Consider the following 20,750-nt stretch of genomic DNA (forward strand, 5'->3'; position numbering starts at 1 on the left):
AGAAAAGAAGCATTTCCAGTGCTTACCCATAAGTCTCATGAGGTCTAGAGAAATAGCAAGTTTTGACATGTTCTCTTTCCTTGGGTGTAGTGGAAGGTTCTGGGGTTAGCTTCCATAGGTGTGTGGGGGATGTGTTTGTGCTGGTATCCAGGGGACTTAAATTGTTGCTGTTCCTTCCAGCTTGAAATATAAGTTGAATGGGGGCTGGAGTATGAGGGTGGGGAAGGACCTTCCCATCATCCTCAGTCGGTGTTTGATCTGTGCCCAGAATCCCATGGCCCCTTCCGGCAAACCCAGATTCTGCTAGTCCCAGCATCTAGAACCTTCAGCACTTCAGGACTGCCTGAACAAATGACTGTCACAGAGCGGACCCTCTGTTGCGTCCGGCACGTGGCGCAGAAGTGGCACCGTTCTCATTGCCTTTCCTCCTGAGGGCTTTTTTCACAGGTTTATTCTTTTCGTGATGATTATTGGTTATTTTTGCTTTCTAAATTCCATTCTAGGAATGACAAAAGTAAAAGTTGGAAAGGAAGATTCTTCTTCTGCAGAATTTCTTGAAAAACGGAGGGCCGCTCTAGAAAGGTGCGTGCCCTGCAGCCATTTTCCTGAGTAACACGAGAGCTAGTGAGCAGCTGAAACCTCGCACTCACCTCGAGAAGTTCGCTGGAGTTGGTAGAGATGCGCGAGTAGAAATGGGCGAGTGAAAGACACACGCCTCCGCTCACGTCTGACTCGCCCGAGTCTCTCACCAGCAGGCTCAGGAGCGGTGGTCCTCGTTCCCTTCCCGTGCGGAGCTGGCAGGCAGGCGGGCGTGCTCTCCTGGGCCAGTCAGATATGCATAAGTCTGTGGTCTCTCTCTGCCCAGTTGTTTTTCTTCCCTTCTTAGAAAGGTGAAGAATGTGAATTTGAGTGTGCTTACTAGCAGAGTCGTACTTAAGTGCCTTATCTGAGGACATTTTAAAGTCGTGAAAAACACTGTAACCCTACCAACACTGCATGCCACGCAAACCCGTGGGCCATCCAGACTAACCGGCCAGCTGCTTACCCCACAGGTACCTGCAGAGGATCGTGAACCACCCCACCATGCTGCAGGACCCTGACGTCAGGGAGTTCTTGGAAAAAGAAGAGGTTAGTGTTGTACAGGCTGAGCCTCCTCCTTTATAGCTGTCCCTGGTAAAGCAAAACTAGTTCATTCAACAAATGTTTGAACACTTAACTTGCATATAGGCTAGTGCCAGACTTCATTTTAGTTTCCCGTAAAGCCCTCAGAGCAACAAGTATTTTTCAGCTTTTGAAAGAAGAGAAACTCGGCCTGTAGTCGAAAGCGACTGGCTGCAGAGGCCACACCGCAGCCTCACTCTCTCGCTGTGTCAGCACAGTGGTCTGTGTGGCGAGTCCTTGGCCTGCCTCTCACAGGTTACTGCTTGGCTCAAACTGAATACATTTTTTGTGCCAGGAGCTGAGGGTCACTGGTTCAAAACCCCTTACCACAAACCACAGACATGTAACAAAAGTATGGATTAAGTGGACAGTCTTTCTTTACAGTCTCTGTGTAGGCTATTCACGGTTGTGAAAAATTGGAGATGGCCCAGTTACTAACAATTGAAGAATTAAGTAAAACATATCACAACAAATGCTTTATTCTCATCATAAAGAGGACATATAAAAAATACTTATATACATTTGCTACAAGCACATATTAAAACAATTATAAGAAGTAAAACATGAAACAGTGTGAAAATACAGCTACAGAAACACGTTAGTCAGTAAGGATCAAAAGAAATGCTGGAATAAAACATTGTTTTAATGTTGTATCTCATAGGGAAGAAAACTAGAAGGAAATAAATGAAAGGGTGAAACCATCATTTTGTATTTTCCATTTTGTTTTTATTTGTAAATTTGTCTTTAATTTTCATATATGGTATTCTAGTGAAGAAAATTCTACTAAATATATGGATATCCCCCCCCAATGGAACTTTTTAATTAAAAATTCTGTCCAGTGCTTTAAGTCTTTTCATTCCTCCTCTGGGATTCCTAAACCCAGTCTTCTGCTTCACCCACTTATCCGCCACTCGGCACGACTAGAACAGTGGCACTATTGACACTTTAGGCCGGGTCACTCTTTGTTGCGAGGGGCTGTCCCGTGCATCCCAGGGTCCATCCACTAGAAGCCAGTAGCAGCCCCTTCCCGGTTTTAACAACCAAAACTACTTCCACACGCAGCCAGATGTCCCCTGGGGGGCAGAGCGGCACCAAATTGAAAACTGCTGCCCTGAGAGTTGTGAGCACCAAGTCTGGGTTTTCAGCGCGGGGTGCTGGGCGTGGAGATTCTTCAGTGTCACGTCCATGCTGTAGGAAAGTAGTGAGAGACTGGACCAGTCAAGTTGTTTCTAAATATTTGCCTTGTTTGGCTTAATTACATCATCACTAAAAGCCTCAATGTTAATAAATAATTTTCTGTCCTTGGATCTTTAATCACAGGGGTGGTCCAAATGGAATCACAGCACAACATCAAAGTCTTTCAGCACCTTATGTCCGAGGGAACGTCTCATTTCTAACAACAGCACACTTGCTGTCTGAGTGCTTCGTGCCTGGGCAGGCAGGCAGTCTCAATTGAGGTCACCTGGCCACGTAGCATTCACACTCTGCTTTCTGCACACAATGTCAAAAGCAAAATAGTTTGCTGATTCAGTTTAGCATGGTCCTTTGAGTTTTCTTTCTGTACATGCTGGTGATGGATTTGTCTGCTTTTGAAATCAAAAACCTACAGTTGGAATAATTTGTTTGGCAAGTTTGGGTCATGCCATCTGATGGCTATTAATGCTTCTGAGCCTAAAATAGGGGCAACAGATAACTTGTCATCCCACCTTCTTGGTCTTGTAGCTGCCACGTGCTGTGGGTACCCAGGCATTGAGTGGCGCCGGTCTCCTCAAGATGTTCAACAAAGCCACAGATGCGGTCAGCAAAATGACCATCAAGATGAATGAATCAGACATTGTGAGTAGCCCTGCACGCCTCAGCTTCCCGTACACCCTCAGGCTTGTGGGTGGGAATCCCTGAGGAGTCCTGAAATTTCTGAAAGTAGAGACTTTCTTTTTAAGATAATTCAGCCTCCTTATTAAAACACTGCTAAGGAAAGACTGTGCTCCGTGCCTGTGTGAGTCACCTCCGTTAAAGCTCTGGGCTTGTGTGTTTCAGTGGTTCGAGGAGAAGCTCCAGGAGGTAGAGTGTGAGGAGCAGCGCTTGCGGAAACTGCATGCTGTTGTAGAAACTCTAGTCAACCATAGGAAAGGTAACAGCCTCTGAAATGCACTTGGAGCTTGGGGAAATTGATGTCTCCAGTGAACTGGAGATGGGAGGACAGGCTGTTCCCAAGCCTCTCAGCCAGTCAAATTGAAATTCCCAGCCCACCTAGTCCTTGATGTTCAGATGGAAAAGATATACCCTGCATCTCCTGGCAGGAAACGTGACGTGCCACTGTGGGCATTGTACTTCTACCTGGGAGGGGTGCAGGGGCTCTGTCCAGACACCCCCGGGCCTGGGACATGTGCTTCCACTGGTATAATATGAGTTGGTAGCTTATATCCACAAAATGACATCACACACTCTAGCTACATGGTCAAATGGGCAATTTGTAAATGGAGGGAAACCAGATATGTCTCCTAACCCTTCCTCACTTTTCTGTGGTGGGATTTGTTTAAAGAGCCTGTGAATTTTGCCAAGTTTGAATGCTTTTCTTCTCTGTCTTAAAGGCATGCTTATCATCAGAAATCTAAACAGACAAAAACCATTAGAACAAGGCCAGTGTGAGGGTTGGCAACACAGAGCCCAGCCCGTGGGCTGGATCTGGCCCAGAGCCTGTTGCTGTGAGCCAGAAACAGTTTTACATTTTTAAAGGAATGAGTGAAAGAAGAGAGGGCACATGGAAGACCATAGGTGGCTCACAACGCTTAAAATACCTGGCCCTTCCCATAAAAAGTTTGTCCCGGCTGGAACACGCAGGACTGTGTGTGTGCACACCATTCACTCCCACGCAGACAGGCTTCTTAGCATGAGCTTTAACGGGATCGTCAGACTCGTTCCTTGGGCCTGTTTGTTCTGACTGGGCTCTGGCTCATCAGGAGAGCCGGAGCTGCCTTTTCCAGGCAGACCCAGCTGGTGAGACTCGGGCAGCCGCTGCCTCCCCCACTCGCGTGACCAGCTGCCTTCCCTCTCGCTTTCCGGCCTAGTTGGCTGCAGTGTGACTGGGTTGCAAAGCCCGCAGTGCCAGCTGACTTGTCCCTTTTCCTTGTGAGATGAGAGGCCTCTGCTGTCTTCCTCCTTCCAGAGCTAGCGCTGAACACAGCCCAGTTCGCAAAGAGTCTGGCCATGCTTGGGAGCTCGGAGGACAACACTGCGTTGTCGCGGGCGCTCTCCCAGCTGGCCGAGGTGGAGGAGAAGATCGAGCAGCTCCACCAGGAGCAGGCCGGCAGCGACTTCTTCCTCCTCGCCGAGCTCCTGAGTGACTACATTCGCCTCCTGGCCATAGTCCGAGTAAGCTCCTGTTTCCTTTCCTCTTCCCCCTCCCCTTGACTCAACTTATCTTACCTTTACTCTTCCTGTTCCCAAGGAAGTGTCACTTACTGTACTTCAAAGTAGGTGTAACTTTTTCCGCTCTCAGGAGAGAAGGTGCCCTGTGAACCAAGAAATTCCTTTAGCTGTGAGGTAGTTACCACGAAGTCATTTTGAGGCCCACAGCCAGCTTTTCAGATGCATTGGGAGAAAGGACAACTCTGGAATTTCCGAGTAGCCCCCTCCTTACTGTTGACACTGGACAGCGTCCTGTATACTCCTTTCTTCCAGCAAGGCTTATTCCAGACCTGCTGTCCCAGCTCCCGGAGCAGTGGTTTCCTTGGCCCTTGGGCCTTGCCTCCCTAGCAGTGCACGGTGGCTCTGCCCTGGTAAGCGCTCTGCTGGCTTCGCCTTGTCCTTCAGTGAGAGCGTCAGGTAACTACACAGAGCTGGCTTGGCATTGCATGAAGGAGTAAGGCCAGGGATTGAGAGAGCTTGTCACCGGAGCCCTTGGTGTGCTGTGCTGACCCCGCCGGTAACAAGGCTGCAGCCCGCCCTGAGGTCGCTCACTTCACCTTTTCTCCTGGTAACCAGGACAGTCTGGTTTCCCACGGCCTGTCCGAACAGCCCAGGAAGCTTCCCCGAGCAGTGGTATTCGCTCTCACGTGACCCCCCCCCCCACCGCGCGAGATGGCAAAGAGCCAAGAGAGAGCCTGGCACCTGCCCCTAGTAAGAGCCTGAGTGTGCCCCAGATCCGACTTGGCACCAGGGGGTGTGAGCCTCTGAGCTGGAACAGAGCCACCTCCACTTCCCATCCCCAGCAGGCCCCGACCAGGGAGCACCTGTGTTGTCAGGAGCCGCGCTGCTCCCAGGGCTCTGGCTGCCTCTGTGCTAGGGTTGCTGAGTAGAGCCTGTGGGCTGCTCGTTGTCTTCTCCCTGTTGTTGTTTTGTTTGCTAACTCCAGACTGATAAGAAGCTGGAAAAATAACCTGCTCTGGAACTTTCAGGGTTGGTCAGGCTACGTAGACTGGAGAGCCATCCCAGGGAAGAGCACTCTCTGGGGAGCCTGTCAGAGAGCAGCATAGTTTGGGGTCCCTGGACAGCATGGCTTGTGGATGTGACGCCCAGGCAGGGGTCCCCTATGGACCGGCACAAAGGAGGCCTGGCCTAGGGCTGCAGGTGCTGGGGCAGCGCACCTCGGAGTGCACAACCGTAAGCTGGGCTGTCCTCTGAGACTTCCCACCAGCCCTCCTCGTGACCATGAGCTGGTGGTGCGACGAGAGAGGCAAGCGGATGTCTCTTTCTGCTCTTCCCGAAACCTGGGCTACAGCTCTGTGAGCCAGGGCGGTAGGCTCGAGTCTTGGATATGCGGTCACCCTTTGCTTAAGCCTTTGACTGTGAGCTGTTTAAAAATTCAAGCAAGCCCCAGTGACACTGCTGGGGAAAGTAAATGTGGTGGCAGGCAAAGCCCTGTACCAAGGAGGCTGAGAAAACACCCAGGGAAGTCGGCAGGGAAGGGGAGCGAGTAGACCAGGCTGAGACTGGCCCCCGGCACAGACCTTTCCCCCAGGCGATTCCTTGAGCCTGCAAAGCCAGGGGGCTGTGGGGCGGCTTGTACGGGCCAGGGACTGTCCTCTGGAAGTGTGGGTTTTGGTCGGGGAGCTGGACTCGGAAAACCAGCAAGTGGATTTTGGGGAGCTTCTTGGGGGATCGCCTAGAGTGATGGAGCATATGGACGGGGTGAAGGTGGTGGCGTGTCCCTGTGGGGGCTTGAAGTGTTTAAAGATCTGGGAAGTCGCCCTGTACATGCTTTAGGTGTCATTTTAAAGGTTGCTTTCTTAGGTTGGCCTTCCCTGGGGTATCTCCCAGGCTAGCTAGGTCCCCAGTTTTATTACAGCACCCTACTTGTTTTGTCTGAACTCTGGGTACTTGCAATTAGTTATTGGTAATTATCTTTTATAAAGTTCTTTTTTATTCCTAGAAAGAGGGGAAGAGAGAAAGAGAGGGAAACACCAATGTGTGGTTGCCTCTCATGTGCTCCCCAACTGGGGAACTAGCCTGCAACCCAGGCATGTGCCCTGACTGGGAATCGAACCTGCGACCCCTTAGTTCCCAGGCCTGTGCTCAATTCACTGAGCCATACCAGCCAGGGCACTTACTGGTAATTATTAATATGATGTCAGTCTTTTCTGTTAGACTATAAGCTCCATGAAAGCGGAGCCATGTGTATTCATAGTTCCTGGTCCGTGGCAGGCACTCAGGAAAAGTGTGTAGACTCAGGGACTGGGCTGAGGCCATTCGGAAGCCGTGGTACTGGGTGCTAGCATCAGGCCGCCCACCCATCCCAGCCACCCAGCCTTGGGAGCAGCAGGAAGCAGCACAGCGCTGGCCCACTGGAGGCTTGGAGATGAGTCTTACCCAAGCTTGTGCTTTTTGACACTAAACTTCAGCCGGCACTAACACTCGGCTGCGAAACCCGTCCCTGCTCGGTGCTTCCCTGGCCCAGCTGCTGGGAGAGCCCATGGGCAGAGCCGGTGGAGCTCCTAAGGGCTGGCTGTGTTCTTCCCTGACACCCCACCCCACAGGCCGCCTTTGACCAGCGCATGAAGACCTGGCAGCGCTGGCAGGATGCCCAGGCCACACTGCAGAAGAAGCGGGAGGCCGAGGCGCGGCTGCTGTGGGCCAACAAGCCCGACAAGCTGCAGCAGGCCAAGGACGAGATCGTAGAGGTGAGGCCCCAAGGCCCTGTGCAGGGGCTTCCACTGCTTCCTGAGTGAGCCCGGCCCCGCCCCCCGCAGATGCTCGGAACTCCACACCAGGCGAGACAGGGGACAGGGTCTAAAGGGCACGAGTGCAGGAGTCCAGGCTCGCTGTGAGGCCTGGCCCCCTTCCTCTCTTAACCATTTCACCCAGACCCATCTGATCAGAATCTCTGCTGGGAGGCTTCTGGCTGGGTCCTCGAAAAGCTCCAAGGTAATTCAGATGTGACCGCTGGTGAGAATTAAGTTCGGTTCTCTGGGGCTCCCAGCCTTGTGGATGAGTACCTCGGCCAGAGGCTCTGGAGTCACCCGAGCTCTCCCAGACCCAGGACCAGCCTGGGGCAACGGGCTCCTCCGGCAGAATCCCCGTCTGGTGTCTGATCTTGCCTGGAGGGGCAGACAGACATAATGAGCAGCTGAGGTCTCATACACAGAATTGCTGTCCAAAGGCAAAGACTAATAATAGTACCATAGCATTAACTGATCTGATTTTCTCCTTTCTTCCCAGTGGGAGGCTCGGGTGACTCAGTATGAAAGGGACTTTGAAAGGATTTCAACTGTGGTCCGAAAAGAAGTGATACGGTTTGAGGTGAAGTGGCTCTATTTCTCAGGAGTGCGCGGTGCCCGCTCCGGTGGTGGGGTGGGTTTGTCCAGGCCCGTGGAGTGGAGAGGCGGGGGGAGCTGCCAGGGACGTGGCAGTTGTTGTAAAGAGGCGTGGCCGTGTGTGTGTGTGTGTGTGTGTGTGTGTGTGTGTGTGTGTGTGTGTGTGTTTTCATATCCGCGTGTTTGTTCCTAAGGCAGAGGGATGTGCCGCACTCCCTGCTGAACTAGAACAGACACGAAGTAAAGCTTGCAGCTGTCACACACCCTCCGGCCCCCCGGCCCGTCTCCCTTTCCCCACACGCCCCCCATGCCAGAAAGGCCTTGGCCAAGGCAGTTTGCCTGGAACTTATAGCTATTTCAGCTGCTAGCTCTGCTCCCTGAGGCTGTGTTTGGCCTTGGTCAGCAATCACACCATCGTCTCGAGGGGAGAAATCGACTGTCTGGGTGGTCGGTGGTCAGTGTAGCATCCTGTCTCCTATAGAAAGAGAAATCCAAGGACTTCAAAAACCATGTGATCAAGTACCTTGAGACGCTCCTGTACTCACAGCAGCAGGTATGTAAGTCTCAAGCCGTTCCTCCTGCAGCTCGCCCCAGAGCCTGCTGCCGCCGGCGGCTGTGCCACAGGATGCGCTGGCTCTGCTGGGGGGTGGGGGCGCAGGGGGCAGCTGTGCCCTCTGTAAATAATAATTAAAAGTAGTCCCTATTGCTGTACCATGGAGCATCCAATAGGGTCTTTTGGTAAGCAGGATTGCCCTAATCCTAAAATTAAAATGAATTAGTTTTTAAGGACAGACCCCAACTCTCCTCTCCCTTTAACCACTGGATACCACCTAACGCCCTGGCGGCTGAGGCTCCAGTCAGTGTGTGGAACGGCGGCCCCCGCTGTGAGGCGCTGACCGAGCTGGGCAGAGCCGTGGCCCCCACAGGGGTCCTCCTTCTAGGGCAGAACCGAGACTGTCTTCAGAGATTATTCTAAGTCTGGAGAGAGACACGGGCAGTGTGGCTGGCTAGCCAGCCTATCCCAAGGTCCACTCTTAGCCTGGCCATGTCCTCAGCTTGGCCTCCCCTCCTGCCTCCCTTTGGGTGTCTGAGGTGCTCGGCCTCCGCTTGCTCCCCTCCCAGGCTCAGGCTCTGCCACTAGATGGGGCACTTGCTGACTGTCCCCACTTCTTTGCAGCTGGCAAAGTACTGGGAGGCCTTCCTTCCTGAGGCAAAGGCCATCTCCTAATGGACCAAGGACACCAGAGCCCACCTGCCTGACGCTGCCTTTTTATACACTGTCTCTCTCCACCTCTGCTGGACCCCGGTGATGCATCCCACCCTCCCTGGACTTCGCCCCTTCCTCCCTGCCCCTGCAGCCACACCGTCCCCACTCATTCTAACCATTACTTCACTTAGCTTCCACATATATTTTCTTACCTGAGAGAATAGTTTCCTGCTTTAAACAAAAGACCTATAATAGGTGGTGTAATTGTGGGATAGGGGTGGAGTATTGATATAAATATATAAATAAAAATGTATATTTTTCAGGATGTGGTTAGGAACTGGGAATAACGTTTTCTGTTACTCCTGATGGTGCCATGAAAGGATTATGTAATAAAATATTTTAAAATCAGGTCACATGACTCAGAATGGTGGTACTTTTTCCGTTAGGCTGGGGTGCAGCTGGGAAGCAGGTCTGGAATGCTCTCCTGACCTTGACCGCCCACACAGAGTAGCTTTCTCTCGGCAGGGGCTCACAGCCTTCGGCTGCTGCTTCCACGGGCTTCCCCGTGGCCTTGGAGCTGCTTTCCCTCCACGTACTGCAGCTACGCGTTCGAAGGGCCTCTTAATCAATTTAATTCTTATTCCTACTTCTTTAGAGAAGGAGCTTTAAAGATGTCTCTTATAATAAGAGGGGCAAAACCAATTCTCCTGCAAAGGAGGCAGACTTTCTCTTTAATACCCACCCTGTTTCCCTAAGCTGCCCAGGGCCTTCTGAATCTTGCCTTCTGATAGCACAGTCTTAGGTTCTGAACGTCTTTTCCCACCTATCAAAACTGGTCCTGAAAAGTGTAAAGGACTGATAAAGAGTTAGCTCTTTATCCCCGTAGACAAGAGCCAGGCACTCTGCTTCTCGATAAGGTCATCCAAGGGTTTCTAGATGTTTTGAGGTTCCAAGAAGCTTTACTGTCTGTGCCCAAGAGGCAGTGTGGTGTCACGGGGTCCCAGGGCTGTCAGCACACGCCGAGGGCCTTCAGGGGCGCCAGTGCGGCCGGCCAGGACACCTGCGGCTCTGCTGTCGCTGGCCTTCCCCCCCGCTGTGTCCACAGCCACCTGAGCCTGTTGGGCTGGTGCCTCTGCCTGAGGTGCTCCACACCTGCTCGTCAGGTGGGTAAAGTTTGGGGAGGGGTAGCCTGAGGCAGGAGAGTGCAGTAGACAGCACTGCTTTCCTGTGCCCTGGCTGGGGGGTGGGGAGTCCTGGTGCTGTCAGGTGTTTTTTTTTCAACAGGTCGGTTTTTTTAAAGTCGCCCAATCTCTTTCTACCTGCCCCCCCCCATATTCTTATTACCACCTTTGATTTTTGTCCTTCCAATCTTATATGCTTGCTTTGGCATAGCTGTAATAATATACACGTGAAATGTTTTGTATCCTGCGTTTACCATTTAACACTGTATAGTATAAGCGTTTTCTATGTTGTTACGCGTCTCTGCAAACTTTATTTGTACCCTGTGTCGCCGTAGCCTTCCTCAGAGTGACCGTACCATAATTCCGACTCATCCCTTGTTGTTGGATTCTTGGTTTTTCTGGCAACTTTTTACATTTTGATATAATTTCAAACTTAGTTATAGGACTATCCCAAAGAACTCCAATATATTATTATTTTAAAAGATTTTATTTATTTTCAGAGAAAGGGGAAGGGTGGGAGAAAAAGAGGGAGAGAAATGTACATCGGTTGCCTCTCGCAGGCGCCCAACCAGGGACCTGGTCCACAACCCGGTTCCACGCCCTGACAGGGAATCGAACCAGCGACCTTCTGTTTTGTGGGACAGTGCCCAAGCTGGTCAGGGCTCCAGTGCATTCTTTACCCACCTTCCCCAACTATTTACCTTTCCTGGAGGCTAGGACATAAGGGTTTGCTGTCTCTGAGTCGTCTGAGAGTAGATGGGGGACACTGTGTCCCCGACACCCAGAACCTCAGTGTGCGTTTCCTTAGGAATGAGGACTTTGGAAGCTTACAACAGTGAGTGCAGCTACCAAAATCAAAAGGTTTAACACTGATGCAATAAACACTGTTACCTAACCCGTGTTCCATGTTTAAATGTTGTCATTTGTCCCAGTAATGTCCTTCATGGCAATTCGCTTTTTCTTGCTGCAGGGTCATTTGTTACTTTTGGTTGTTACACATGATTACACACGTCTCCTCTAACCCAGGAGAGGTCCTCAGCCTTTCGTCACCGTCGGCACTCTGAAGAGCTCAGGCCAGGTGCCCTGTAGCAATGTTCCTGGGTGTGGCTCGGTCCCACGGCTCCACGCCCCCAGACCCGGGCTTGGCCCGTGGGGCAGGAGCACCGCAGCAGTGAGGTCAGATGGTCCCGTGAATGCTGGCGCTCACTCTGATTCCTCGGTTAAGGTCACATTGGCCAGATCTCTCCATTTTAAATGCACTGTTTTCCCCTTTGTGATTAACAAGTAGTGTGTGGGGAGGTATGTTGGGAACATGTAAACAATTTGTTCCTCATCCAATGTGATTTTCTAATTCTATAATTTCTTCTACATTTATTTGTTGGCATTCTACTTTTAAAGAAAAGTATCTTTTCTCCCTATTAATCTTTATCAGTATGGATGAATGGATTTTTATTTTTCTCAGAGTTGCAAGCTATTGTTTTGATTTATTTTGATTTTCAATTCGTCCCAGATTTCTAGCAGGCTCCTATAACTTTTTAATGTGTCCTCTTCACTTCTGAACACTTTCTTTCTTTTCTGGCTTAACAAGATGTTTCCAGCTTGTACCTTCCCTGGCCCAGCCCTGGAGTCAGCCGTTTCTCCGTGGAGTCTTGAGTCCTTTTAGTGGAGAATTATACTCAGAAACCAAGATCTGGGTGTGAGTGTGCCCATTGCTAGTGGGGCATCGTTGCGCCTAGGCCTGGCCAGAAGAGCAAGGAAATAAACATAAATCCAAATAGAAATACTGAGATGACAAATTAAAAATTAGGTGTTAAAATTATTAAATATTAAAGATTATGAATATTTCATAATTTCCTCACTAATGTTTCACGCTAATATTTCCAGTCTAGCCCCATAAGGTTTATGCTAGTCTTCTCATTTTTCCATATTCATAACCTCTTCTCCAAAGTAACTTAATTTTAAGTATTTTATTTGTTTTAGAGACAGGAAGAGAGGGAGAGAAATATCAATCGATTGCCCCCAGTGCCCCCAGATGGGGACCTGGCCCGCAATCCAGGCCTGTGCCCTGACTGGGAACTGAACCAGTGACCTTTTGGTTTGCAGGCCAGCATTCAATCCACTGAGCCATACCAGCCAGGGCGAAACTTAATTTTAAAACTCCTTGTTTTGTCATGCTTTATGTTCCATCCATTGGTCATCTTGCTGTAAGTCTATGTTTATTCTTTCCGAGGCCCACAGGGCCAGGCGTCTTCAGGGCTTGTGCATTTCTGCGCAGACCTTGTAGGCAGGGAAGTCTAGAGGGCCCATAGGGGGCAGAGTGCGGAGTCAGAGGCCTGTAGGGGGAACAGTGATACAGGAGGAGGAGGAGTCATTCCACCTGGGGACTCAGGAAGAAGAGCTTTGTCTTAAAGATGGAGAGGTGTTGCTCTTTCTACTGGGACTGTTCTGCCTTTCTTTGTCCTAGCAGCAGAGGTGGGCACTTCTAGGGGAATGCAAGTGGCTTTGGTGGCCAGAGGCAGGTCGGAGGGTGGCCCACAGGCAGGGATGGGCAGAAGCCAGGTCACAGTGCCTAGTGTGACTTTTGAGGCTCTGTGAACATTACCCTGGAGGTGCGGGAGCCACCAGAGTGATGTAAGCAGGAAGTAACGTTTACATCGTTGTGATTTAGATGTATCAGAAGGTTTGAGGTGAAGCGAGGAGAGCAGCCAGACTCATTCCAGCCCACTGGAGAGGCCGGTGGTAATGGGGCTGGAGCTCAGGGGAGAGGTTCCAGCAGTGCAGATGGAGCCGAGGGGACCTGGTTGCGGGGGAGGGAGGAACGGGAGCACCCACAGGTGCAGGTGTCTGGCGTGGATTTCAGGGTACACAGTGAAGGCCCTCGGGACTCAGGTAGCCCAAGAGGCCAAATAGGTCTGGAGCAGATGGAGGGTAAGCATTGGGGTCAGCAAGTGCTGACCTTGTGGTATAAGCAGCTCCCCTGAATGGGGAGGGATACAGAGTGAAAGAAGGCTTTGATTTAAAGGTGGGTCAGGCTCAACATGTGAACAAAAGTCAGAGGAGAGAAAGGGAAGAGCCATCACAGCCACACCTGGGAGCAAATGCAGAGTGGGGGTGGGAAAGAAAGATGGTGGGGTGGGGGTCGGCGCAGAGAGCAAAGGCCTCCTGCTTGATCATTGTTCTCAGAGAGGGACTCCCGTGTACCTATTTTCAGCCGAGTGGTTTGGAGAAGAGGTGTGGACTGAGTCTACACTTCCTCTGCTTCCCCTTGGGTTATTTCCCCTTCAAATCTCTGGGCTCTTGTGTCCTGAAGATGAGAACTTAGAGCTGGAGAGACCCCGGCATTCAGTGCTAGTGTTGACAAAAACAGAAGAAATGAGAGAAGTGGAAACGATAGACAGGGTCACTTTGACACAGATACTTGCAACTTTGAACCCTTCCCAGCTTTACATTCTGAATGCATCTGTAGCTGGGAACCCTAAAGTAGAATAACACTTCTGCAGCCCAAGTTTTAAAAAGGGAGAAGGGGAGAGAAGATAGGGAAATCTACCAAGGACGGGGCCGGGAGGTGGTGATGAAAGGAGTGTCCTTTGCTGAACGTGGTTGGGGCCCACGTGTGCCGGAGACCGTGGGTTTGTGAGGACATCAGGCCCCACTGGTGTGGGATTTTCCTCGCCAGTCCTTGGCCCCTTGGGGTAACAGGAAGGAGGGGGAAGGTAATGATGACCCCTCCCGGGGCCGAGGACACACCTCTGCTGCAACCCCCTGCGCCACGTCTGGGTTGAGGCAGGCCTGAGCAGGGCTAGAAACAGGTGGGAACAGCCCATCGCTGTCTGCTGGCCCCCAGCGTGTCACCACCTGCCGATTTCTGGTGATCCAGGTGCATGATTTCATGCTGGCTTTCTCCACCAAACAAGAAACCCTCTGAAGTGGTACGTCTTTAGAGCTCCATGGCCCCGTCAAAGGCTTAGGCTCAGAATAGGTGCCAAGTAGATAGCTGTGGAACATTCTCCGGGTGCAGACGCGGCCACCTGGCCTTCACAGCCTTCTGCACGAGGGCCCGGCCTGGTCCGCCTTCCCCTGTTTGTCTCCTCGCCTTCCACAGCCACGCTGACACCACCTGGGGACAGTCCACCTGTGCCCTTCCCCTTCCCACTCCCATGTGGCCGAAGGGGCCTCCGTGCGTGGTGGGCTTCATACGGGAAGTACCCTACCTCAGCTCCCGCCCCTCACTTCAACCTGCAGCCACGCCCGTCTGAAAGGCCGGCCCGGGGAGTAGTGCAGGGAGAGATGGAGGGCACTGGCCCATGTGTCAGGGACTGATGGGGGTCCCATGAACACCTCCAGGAACTCAGTCCGTGAAGAGGACGCTGCAAACATGGCCTTCATCCCAGCAGCACTTACAGCTGTAAAAACTGAAATCAGCAGGAAGGGATGAAATGAATTATGGTACAAAATACAATCGGATAGTATACAGTCGGAAATGATTTATAGCTCTATTCCTTGACAAGGAAAACATTTCTGAGTGAAAAAGTAGGTTATAGAATTACGTGTATAGTACGGTCCACATCTGTATAAGATCATGTGGACTTGAGAAGAATGTCGACTGAACCATTAACTATGGTTGCCGCTAAGGATGGTACTTTGCATGATTTAACATTTTTATACCATTTTATGTTGCTTGGAGTTTCTGTGTATTATTTTATAATCATAAAGATTAAATAAAGCTATTTTTGCTGTGGGGAAACAGTCTGATGCATCCTTTGAGGCCTACTTTCCATGTGCATTCCCCAGGAAGCCTTCTTCGGTGCGCTGTCCATCCCCCCCGGAATGGGACGGGAGCCCCGCCTCCTTCACAGTTCCCCGCAGGGACCTGCCCTCGCCATCCTCTCAGACCTTCGGTCCTCCCCAGCCCTGGTGCAGTGCCATCTCCCAGACGCGGCCTCCTGGGCCCCACACTGCTCACGGTCACGGGCACCTTGCTGCTAGTACTCATCTGGGTCCCCTCCTCCCACCCAAAGGCAGCCTGAGGGGCAGTGGCCACCTTAGGCTCTGATGAGTGTTGTTTTATGAGCCTAAGGGCCCAGATCTCGAGGTTTTCTCAGAGATTCGGAAGTCAGGCCTGACTTGGGATTCAGCAGGCCTGGTATGGCTGGCAGGGTTGGGGCAAAGGTGCCCGGGCGGGGCCTGTGGGCTGGGAGGTGAAGCCGTCTGCCTCCTCTCCTGTCTCCCCTGTGCCCCCTTGTCCCCATGGAAATGTGCCTTTGGCGCGATGACCGGACCTGTGGGGCAGAAAGCGCCTCCTCCCCAAGGCTGCCCGGAGGAAGCCGCCTCTCATATCCGTAGGACGTAGTTTGTCTGGGTTCAGGAAAACCCTGTTCAGCCTGAGGTAGGAGCTTTCTCTGAAGGGATGTAAGGACTCTTTCTAAATGACTGCACTCAGCTTCCTCTTCCACTTTGAGTGACAGCAGTGAGGACCAAGGGACCCGAGCAGCAGCTCATTGCATGGTGGCGGCAGCAGCCGCACCAGAAAAGGAAACGGCACCTGGCAGCCAGGAACGTGTACAGGGTGGGGGCTTCCCCGTGTTCTGCCCGGTGACCATCCTCACCTCCTTCAAAGGCTGAGGCTTAGAGACCTTGAGAAGCCTGCCCGGCTCCCGCCCCAGAGCTGCCTGGACCCCAATCTGCTTGACTCAGCTTGTCTGCCATATCATTTCCCACCAGATCTGCAGGGGTGGATAAGAGGAACCTAGACATTAACCCCCTAAGTTGTGTTGTTATTCTCGTTGACTTTAGAGAGTGAGGAAGAGAGAGAAACATCCCCTTGCTGTGTTCCACTTATGGATGCCTTCATTCATTGGTAGATGCTTACACGTGCCCTGACCAGGGAGAGAACCTGCAAGCTTGGCATGGCACTACAACGCTCTGACCTGCTAAGCTACCAGTCAGGGCACTAAATTGTTTTCTTAAAGACCTTAATAAACCCATACGGTAGGCCTGAGAAGGTTAAGTTACTCACCCGACCTTGCAGGCATTTGAGCTGCTCCAAGCCCTGTGAGACTCTCTCCCAGACATGCAGAGTGTGGCCCAGCCTAGCAGCAGGAGCAGAAGCTGGGAGACAAAGCAGCAGCTCAGGTGAGCAGCTGGGGACCATCAGTGGCAGAGACTAAAAACTCTACCGGCCGAGAAATCATAGACTCACCCAGGGCCAGAGTGGGAGACAAGGGCACCTCCATTCCAGACTTTGAGGCCGTCAGCCCGGCTTTCCCGTTGTCCTCATGTCCTGGTCCCACGGTTCTCGTCATGATATACACCCGTGACTTGAGGGTACCTGTGTGCATCTTTGTTCCTTGAGCCTGAGTGCTGGGCACACCAGAGGAGCTGATTGGTTGGCCCACCCACACATCACTCCAAGGGACTCGAAGCTGTTAGAGCGCCAGAACTCCTCTGTCCCCTCCATGAGGCTGTGTGGCCTTGGATGCGGGTGGCTGGGGTCACTGCCAGCTCCCCCGCTCCGGCCCTGGCATGTGTGGTCTGAAGCAGCTGAGCTGCGTCCGTTGTCCGGGCAGGGGGCAGGTGACTCCCAGGAGTAACACAGCTGGCTGAAGCCCGGGGGCTGGAGCCTGCCTGTCCCCTGAGAAGGAGGCCACCAGCCTACCCTGAGCCAAACTCTGCTTTCAGGGTTGGGCTCAGGCAGGCATGCTTGTCAGAGGTGCCTTCCCAACGCAGCCTCTCCAGGGCCCACTTCAGCTTGTACCTCCGTGTCCTCATCTGTGACATGGAGTCTAGACCAGCTCAATAACTTACAATGTTGTAGCCGCAGGGCTATTTTTTCAGACATCTACACCAAAGCCCAATATTTAAAACAAAAATTCTTTCATTATTATAATTATTTCAAATTTATAAGATGTATGATACTTATTTAAAAGGCAAGCAGTAAGTACTCGGAGGCCGTTAGAATGAACAGGGCAGCTGCTAATTTACACCAACTTCTGCTTCCAATTAATTCTTTCACATTATTTTGGTTGCACAATGTTGAGAAAATCCGGAAAATCCTGATCGCAGAGTTAGTAGTGAAATAATTAGCAGTTTCTTTTTTTAAGCTAACTTTGCAATCTCAGGATACTGAAAGAGGAATAATAGAGTTTGTTTTTACTGTTCAAAGTTGAATCAGTGACAATATGTAGAACGAATCACGTAATTGCTACGGGACGCCAAGTTCATGTAATTTGGTCAGACCATAACAGCTAACATTCATGACTGTGTGCCAGGCCGCACAGGAAACACCGGAGAAGCATGGTGTCAGTGAGCGCCCACAATTCTCCCCGTGTGCAGATGGGGACCCCGAGGCACAGGGACTGTCCACGACTGCCCAGGTACCCAGAGCCGCCTGGGAGGAGCAGGCCACGTCCAGCCTTTCTCAGGCTCCCCTGGGCTGGGTCCCCTCCGGGCCAGTCCACAGCTGGCCACCTGCCTGGAGAAAAGAATTCAGCTTCTGTGCCCAGCAGTGCTGCCAGCCCAAGGCCCAGGAGCTGTTTGTTTTCTTAACGGGGTTAATCAAACCTCTGGAGCAGCAAAAGCCGTGTCAGTGAGTGGCTTTGTGTGATGGCGGCGGGAGGGCGAGGGCCCAAGCTGGGGCCAGGACCGGAGATCCAGCCCCTTCCCGCTGGGGGCCTATCAGGGGAGACACCTGCACCCCCAGCCCCTCCTGCCCTCTGCTTGGACCTTGGTCCACACCCCCAGGCTCCAGGTCTGCCCAGGGCAGCGAGAGTGGCCCAGTTCCCTGACAGGGCTGCTGTGGGAGACCAAAGACTGGCATCTGCCCTGTGATCCCCAATTAGTAGAGGCAACGTCACCAGGCCACTTGGAGGCTCCAGGCCAGGCCTGCGCCTCCAGAAAACAGGTCAGGGCCCCTGAGATTGACAGGGCCCCTGAGATTGAAGTTGGAGAGCCACCGCTCTGCAGATGATCTGATCTAGAAACTCCCTGGACAAGGAGATGTGACCAGCCAGTACTTCTGACCAGCTTTTGCCCAGAAATTTGGATATTAAATCCATATGTCAGAGAGCGATCGGGAAAAGACAAGGATTTGCCCAGTGAAGCGACTTCTAGAACTGGACGGCACTCTGAAGGGCCCCACATCCATCACACAGCCTGGGACCGGGCTCCATGCGCGTGCCCCGCGCTGGCCGACGCTTTCCGTGCGTGGAAAATAACCTTGGCTCTGACTGGTAGCTGCTTCAGGGTTTCCAGCAACTCCTTTCAGGAAACTATTTTCCAAAACTTGTTCTCTATCCTCAAAGACATCTTAAGTGGATCTGGTTTTTCTTCATTAATTTTCACCCGAACACCATGGAAGGCTATGGAATTTTACAAGTCATTCGTATCAAATTTCCCTGTGTAACTGATAATGAAAATCCATTGATGTGCAGCTTCTCGGGAACGCTGGAAAATTAAATATCAAGGTGGACAACACACAATCTAAAGGGGCAGGGGCCAACTCTGAAGGCGCGAAGAGCATTCCCGTTGTTATGCCCGAGCCTGCCTCCCTCCCGGAACGCTGGCAACCCCTGCTCCCTTCCTGCCTCTCTCCCAGGCCTCCCCCCACGGCCCTTCCCCAGCACCCCACGCCCCCATGCATTCACACAGTCTTTCAGACAAGTGTTTTTTGAGCGTCTACTTCATACCTGGCACCATGGCGGCAACTACTGGCAAGACAGACCAGGTCCCTGGCCTGATGGCGCTGAGTCTGGGGCAGAATCCTGGAACCCAAGGGGACGCCCGATAAACAGTAACTGCATTTTGGAATTGACAGGGTGACAAGCTAAGGTGATTAGGAAGAAAGGTGTCTTTGAGGAGGTGAGTTTAAGGCTAAGAACTGGAAGTGTTAGGCTAAGTCCATCCCATGAAGAGTCAGTACAAAGGCCCTGAAGCAGGAAAGAAGAGCTCATCAGGTCTTCGGAACTGGAAGAAAGTCTCTGTGTCTGGAGCCTGGTGCCCAGGTTTTAAGAAGATGCCTTGGTGGCAGCTGGCGCTGCTAGGTGGAGAATGGACTTTGTACGGAGGGAGGCACTGAAAAACGGAGCGAATCATTTAGAGACTAGCAGTTTTCTAGCTGGCAGATACAGAGACAGAGGGGCAACATCATTAGGACAGGCGACCAAGAAGTGTAGAGGTCGGGGGTCCCGGGAGGGGCTCCTGGACAGCAGAACGAGCAGGGCAGGGTCCCGGAATGATGGGGGCCCTCGAGTGTAAGGCAGGAAATGAAACCCCAGCACTTCTCCTCGTGGTGGGTCGTTTCCCTTCCAGGGAGTTTCAGCTTCTTGATTCTAGGGCCCTTGTGAGATTGGAATTTGGGAGGAAAGTGTGAAAAATAGTGTTGGTGAGCCTTGCTTTTCCCCCTTGGGGTTCATCAGCGTCTGTAAAGAGCAGAGCTGGGAACAGTTTCTGCTCAGCTAGGAGGCACCTCTGCACCAGCAGGGGTGGAGTGTGTCCGTGGTCCCCTGGCCTCACCCCCTAAGACAGGTATTCTGCTTCCTCCTCCCCACCACAGGCCTCCTGCTAGGTGTGAGCTCTTGCAGGCTGGGCCTCCTCTCCTTCCACCACCCCCCAGGCCTTTTTGCAGAAGTCAGCAGACTGGACTCTGCTGAATGACTGAGGGTGGGGGGCTATGGAATTTTACAAGTCATTCGTATCAAATCTCCCTAGTGGAGAGGAAAGGAGACCCTTCTAGCACAGGCAGTGAGAGAGTTATGGGTGAAATCCTGCCACACACCCAGGAAGGCCAGAGGGGCGGGCAAGAGCGGCCTAGTGCCACCTTGCACAGACCCTCTTCCCTGCCTTTTGCCCTGGATGCCAACACCGCTGATGTACGCCCGCAGGACAAACCCACAGGCGGCCATTTCTCAACACCGACTTTGCGGCGGGCTTAATGGGGGATCATCTCAATTTTCATACACTATCCCTGGGAAGGCATATTATTCCAATTTTACAGATGAGCACAGGTCTACACAGTTTGGGGAAATCCAAGCTGTCTGACCCCCAAAGCAGAGCCTAGGTCCCTAAACTGCCTCTTCCCAGCAAACTGGGTTGAAGCAGGCTGAATGGATTAAACAAACACACAAACACACACAGAGAAACACGCGCGCACGCACACACACCCAAACGAAACAATGAATGAATGAATGAAGGGGCTTGTGGATGCTGGGGTCGGGGGATATCAAAACCAGGTGGGGTCCAAGCGTGGCCACTGTCACGGGGTCCAGGTCGAAGATGGAGGGAAAGGGGTTGGGGGCAACCTGGTCCCAGGAATGTGTGTGAGGAACGCAAGGAACGTCCCAGGCTGGTCCCCAAGGGGAATGTTGACAGATGCACGCCTCTCCGCCAAAGTGCGTCTCCACCCGCACAGGAGCAGCACTAGGCTCGGGGCGGACGTGGGGGGTTCCCTGCTGG

The 20,750-nt window shown here is 52.2% G+C and overlaps 1 protein-coding gene across 1 annotated transcript in view; it reads left to right on the forward strand.

Annotated features, from left to right (window-relative positions):
- Positions 1-9,530, forward strand: part of SNX1 (sorting nexin 1) — a 35,446-nt gene extending 25,916 nt beyond the window's left edge. The window contains exons 7-15 of the mRNA XM_045822397.1: positions 504-582; positions 1,053-1,128; positions 2,884-2,997; positions 3,199-3,292; positions 4,328-4,533; positions 7,137-7,280; positions 7,819-7,899; positions 8,395-8,466; positions 9,091-9,530. Coding sequence (XP_045678353.1) covers positions 504-582; positions 1,053-1,128; positions 2,884-2,997; positions 3,199-3,292; positions 4,328-4,533; positions 7,137-7,280; positions 7,819-7,899; positions 8,395-8,466; positions 9,091-9,141 — 917 coding nt within the window. The 3' untranslated portion in view covers positions 9,142-9,530. The remainder of the gene's footprint in view (positions 1-503; positions 583-1,052; positions 1,129-2,883; positions 2,998-3,198; positions 3,293-4,327; positions 4,534-7,136; positions 7,281-7,818; positions 7,900-8,394; positions 8,467-9,090) is intronic.
- The last annotated feature ends 11,220 nt before the right edge of the window (positions 9,531-20,750 follow it).

Source organism: Phyllostomus hastatus, unplaced genomic scaffold (assembly GCF_019186645.2).
Source record: "Phyllostomus hastatus isolate PE091 unplaced genomic scaffold, TTU_PhHast_1.1 phas_scaffold_501, whole genome shotgun sequence".
NCBI lineage: Eukaryota > Metazoa > Chordata > Mammalia > Chiroptera > Phyllostomidae > Phyllostomus > Phyllostomus hastatus.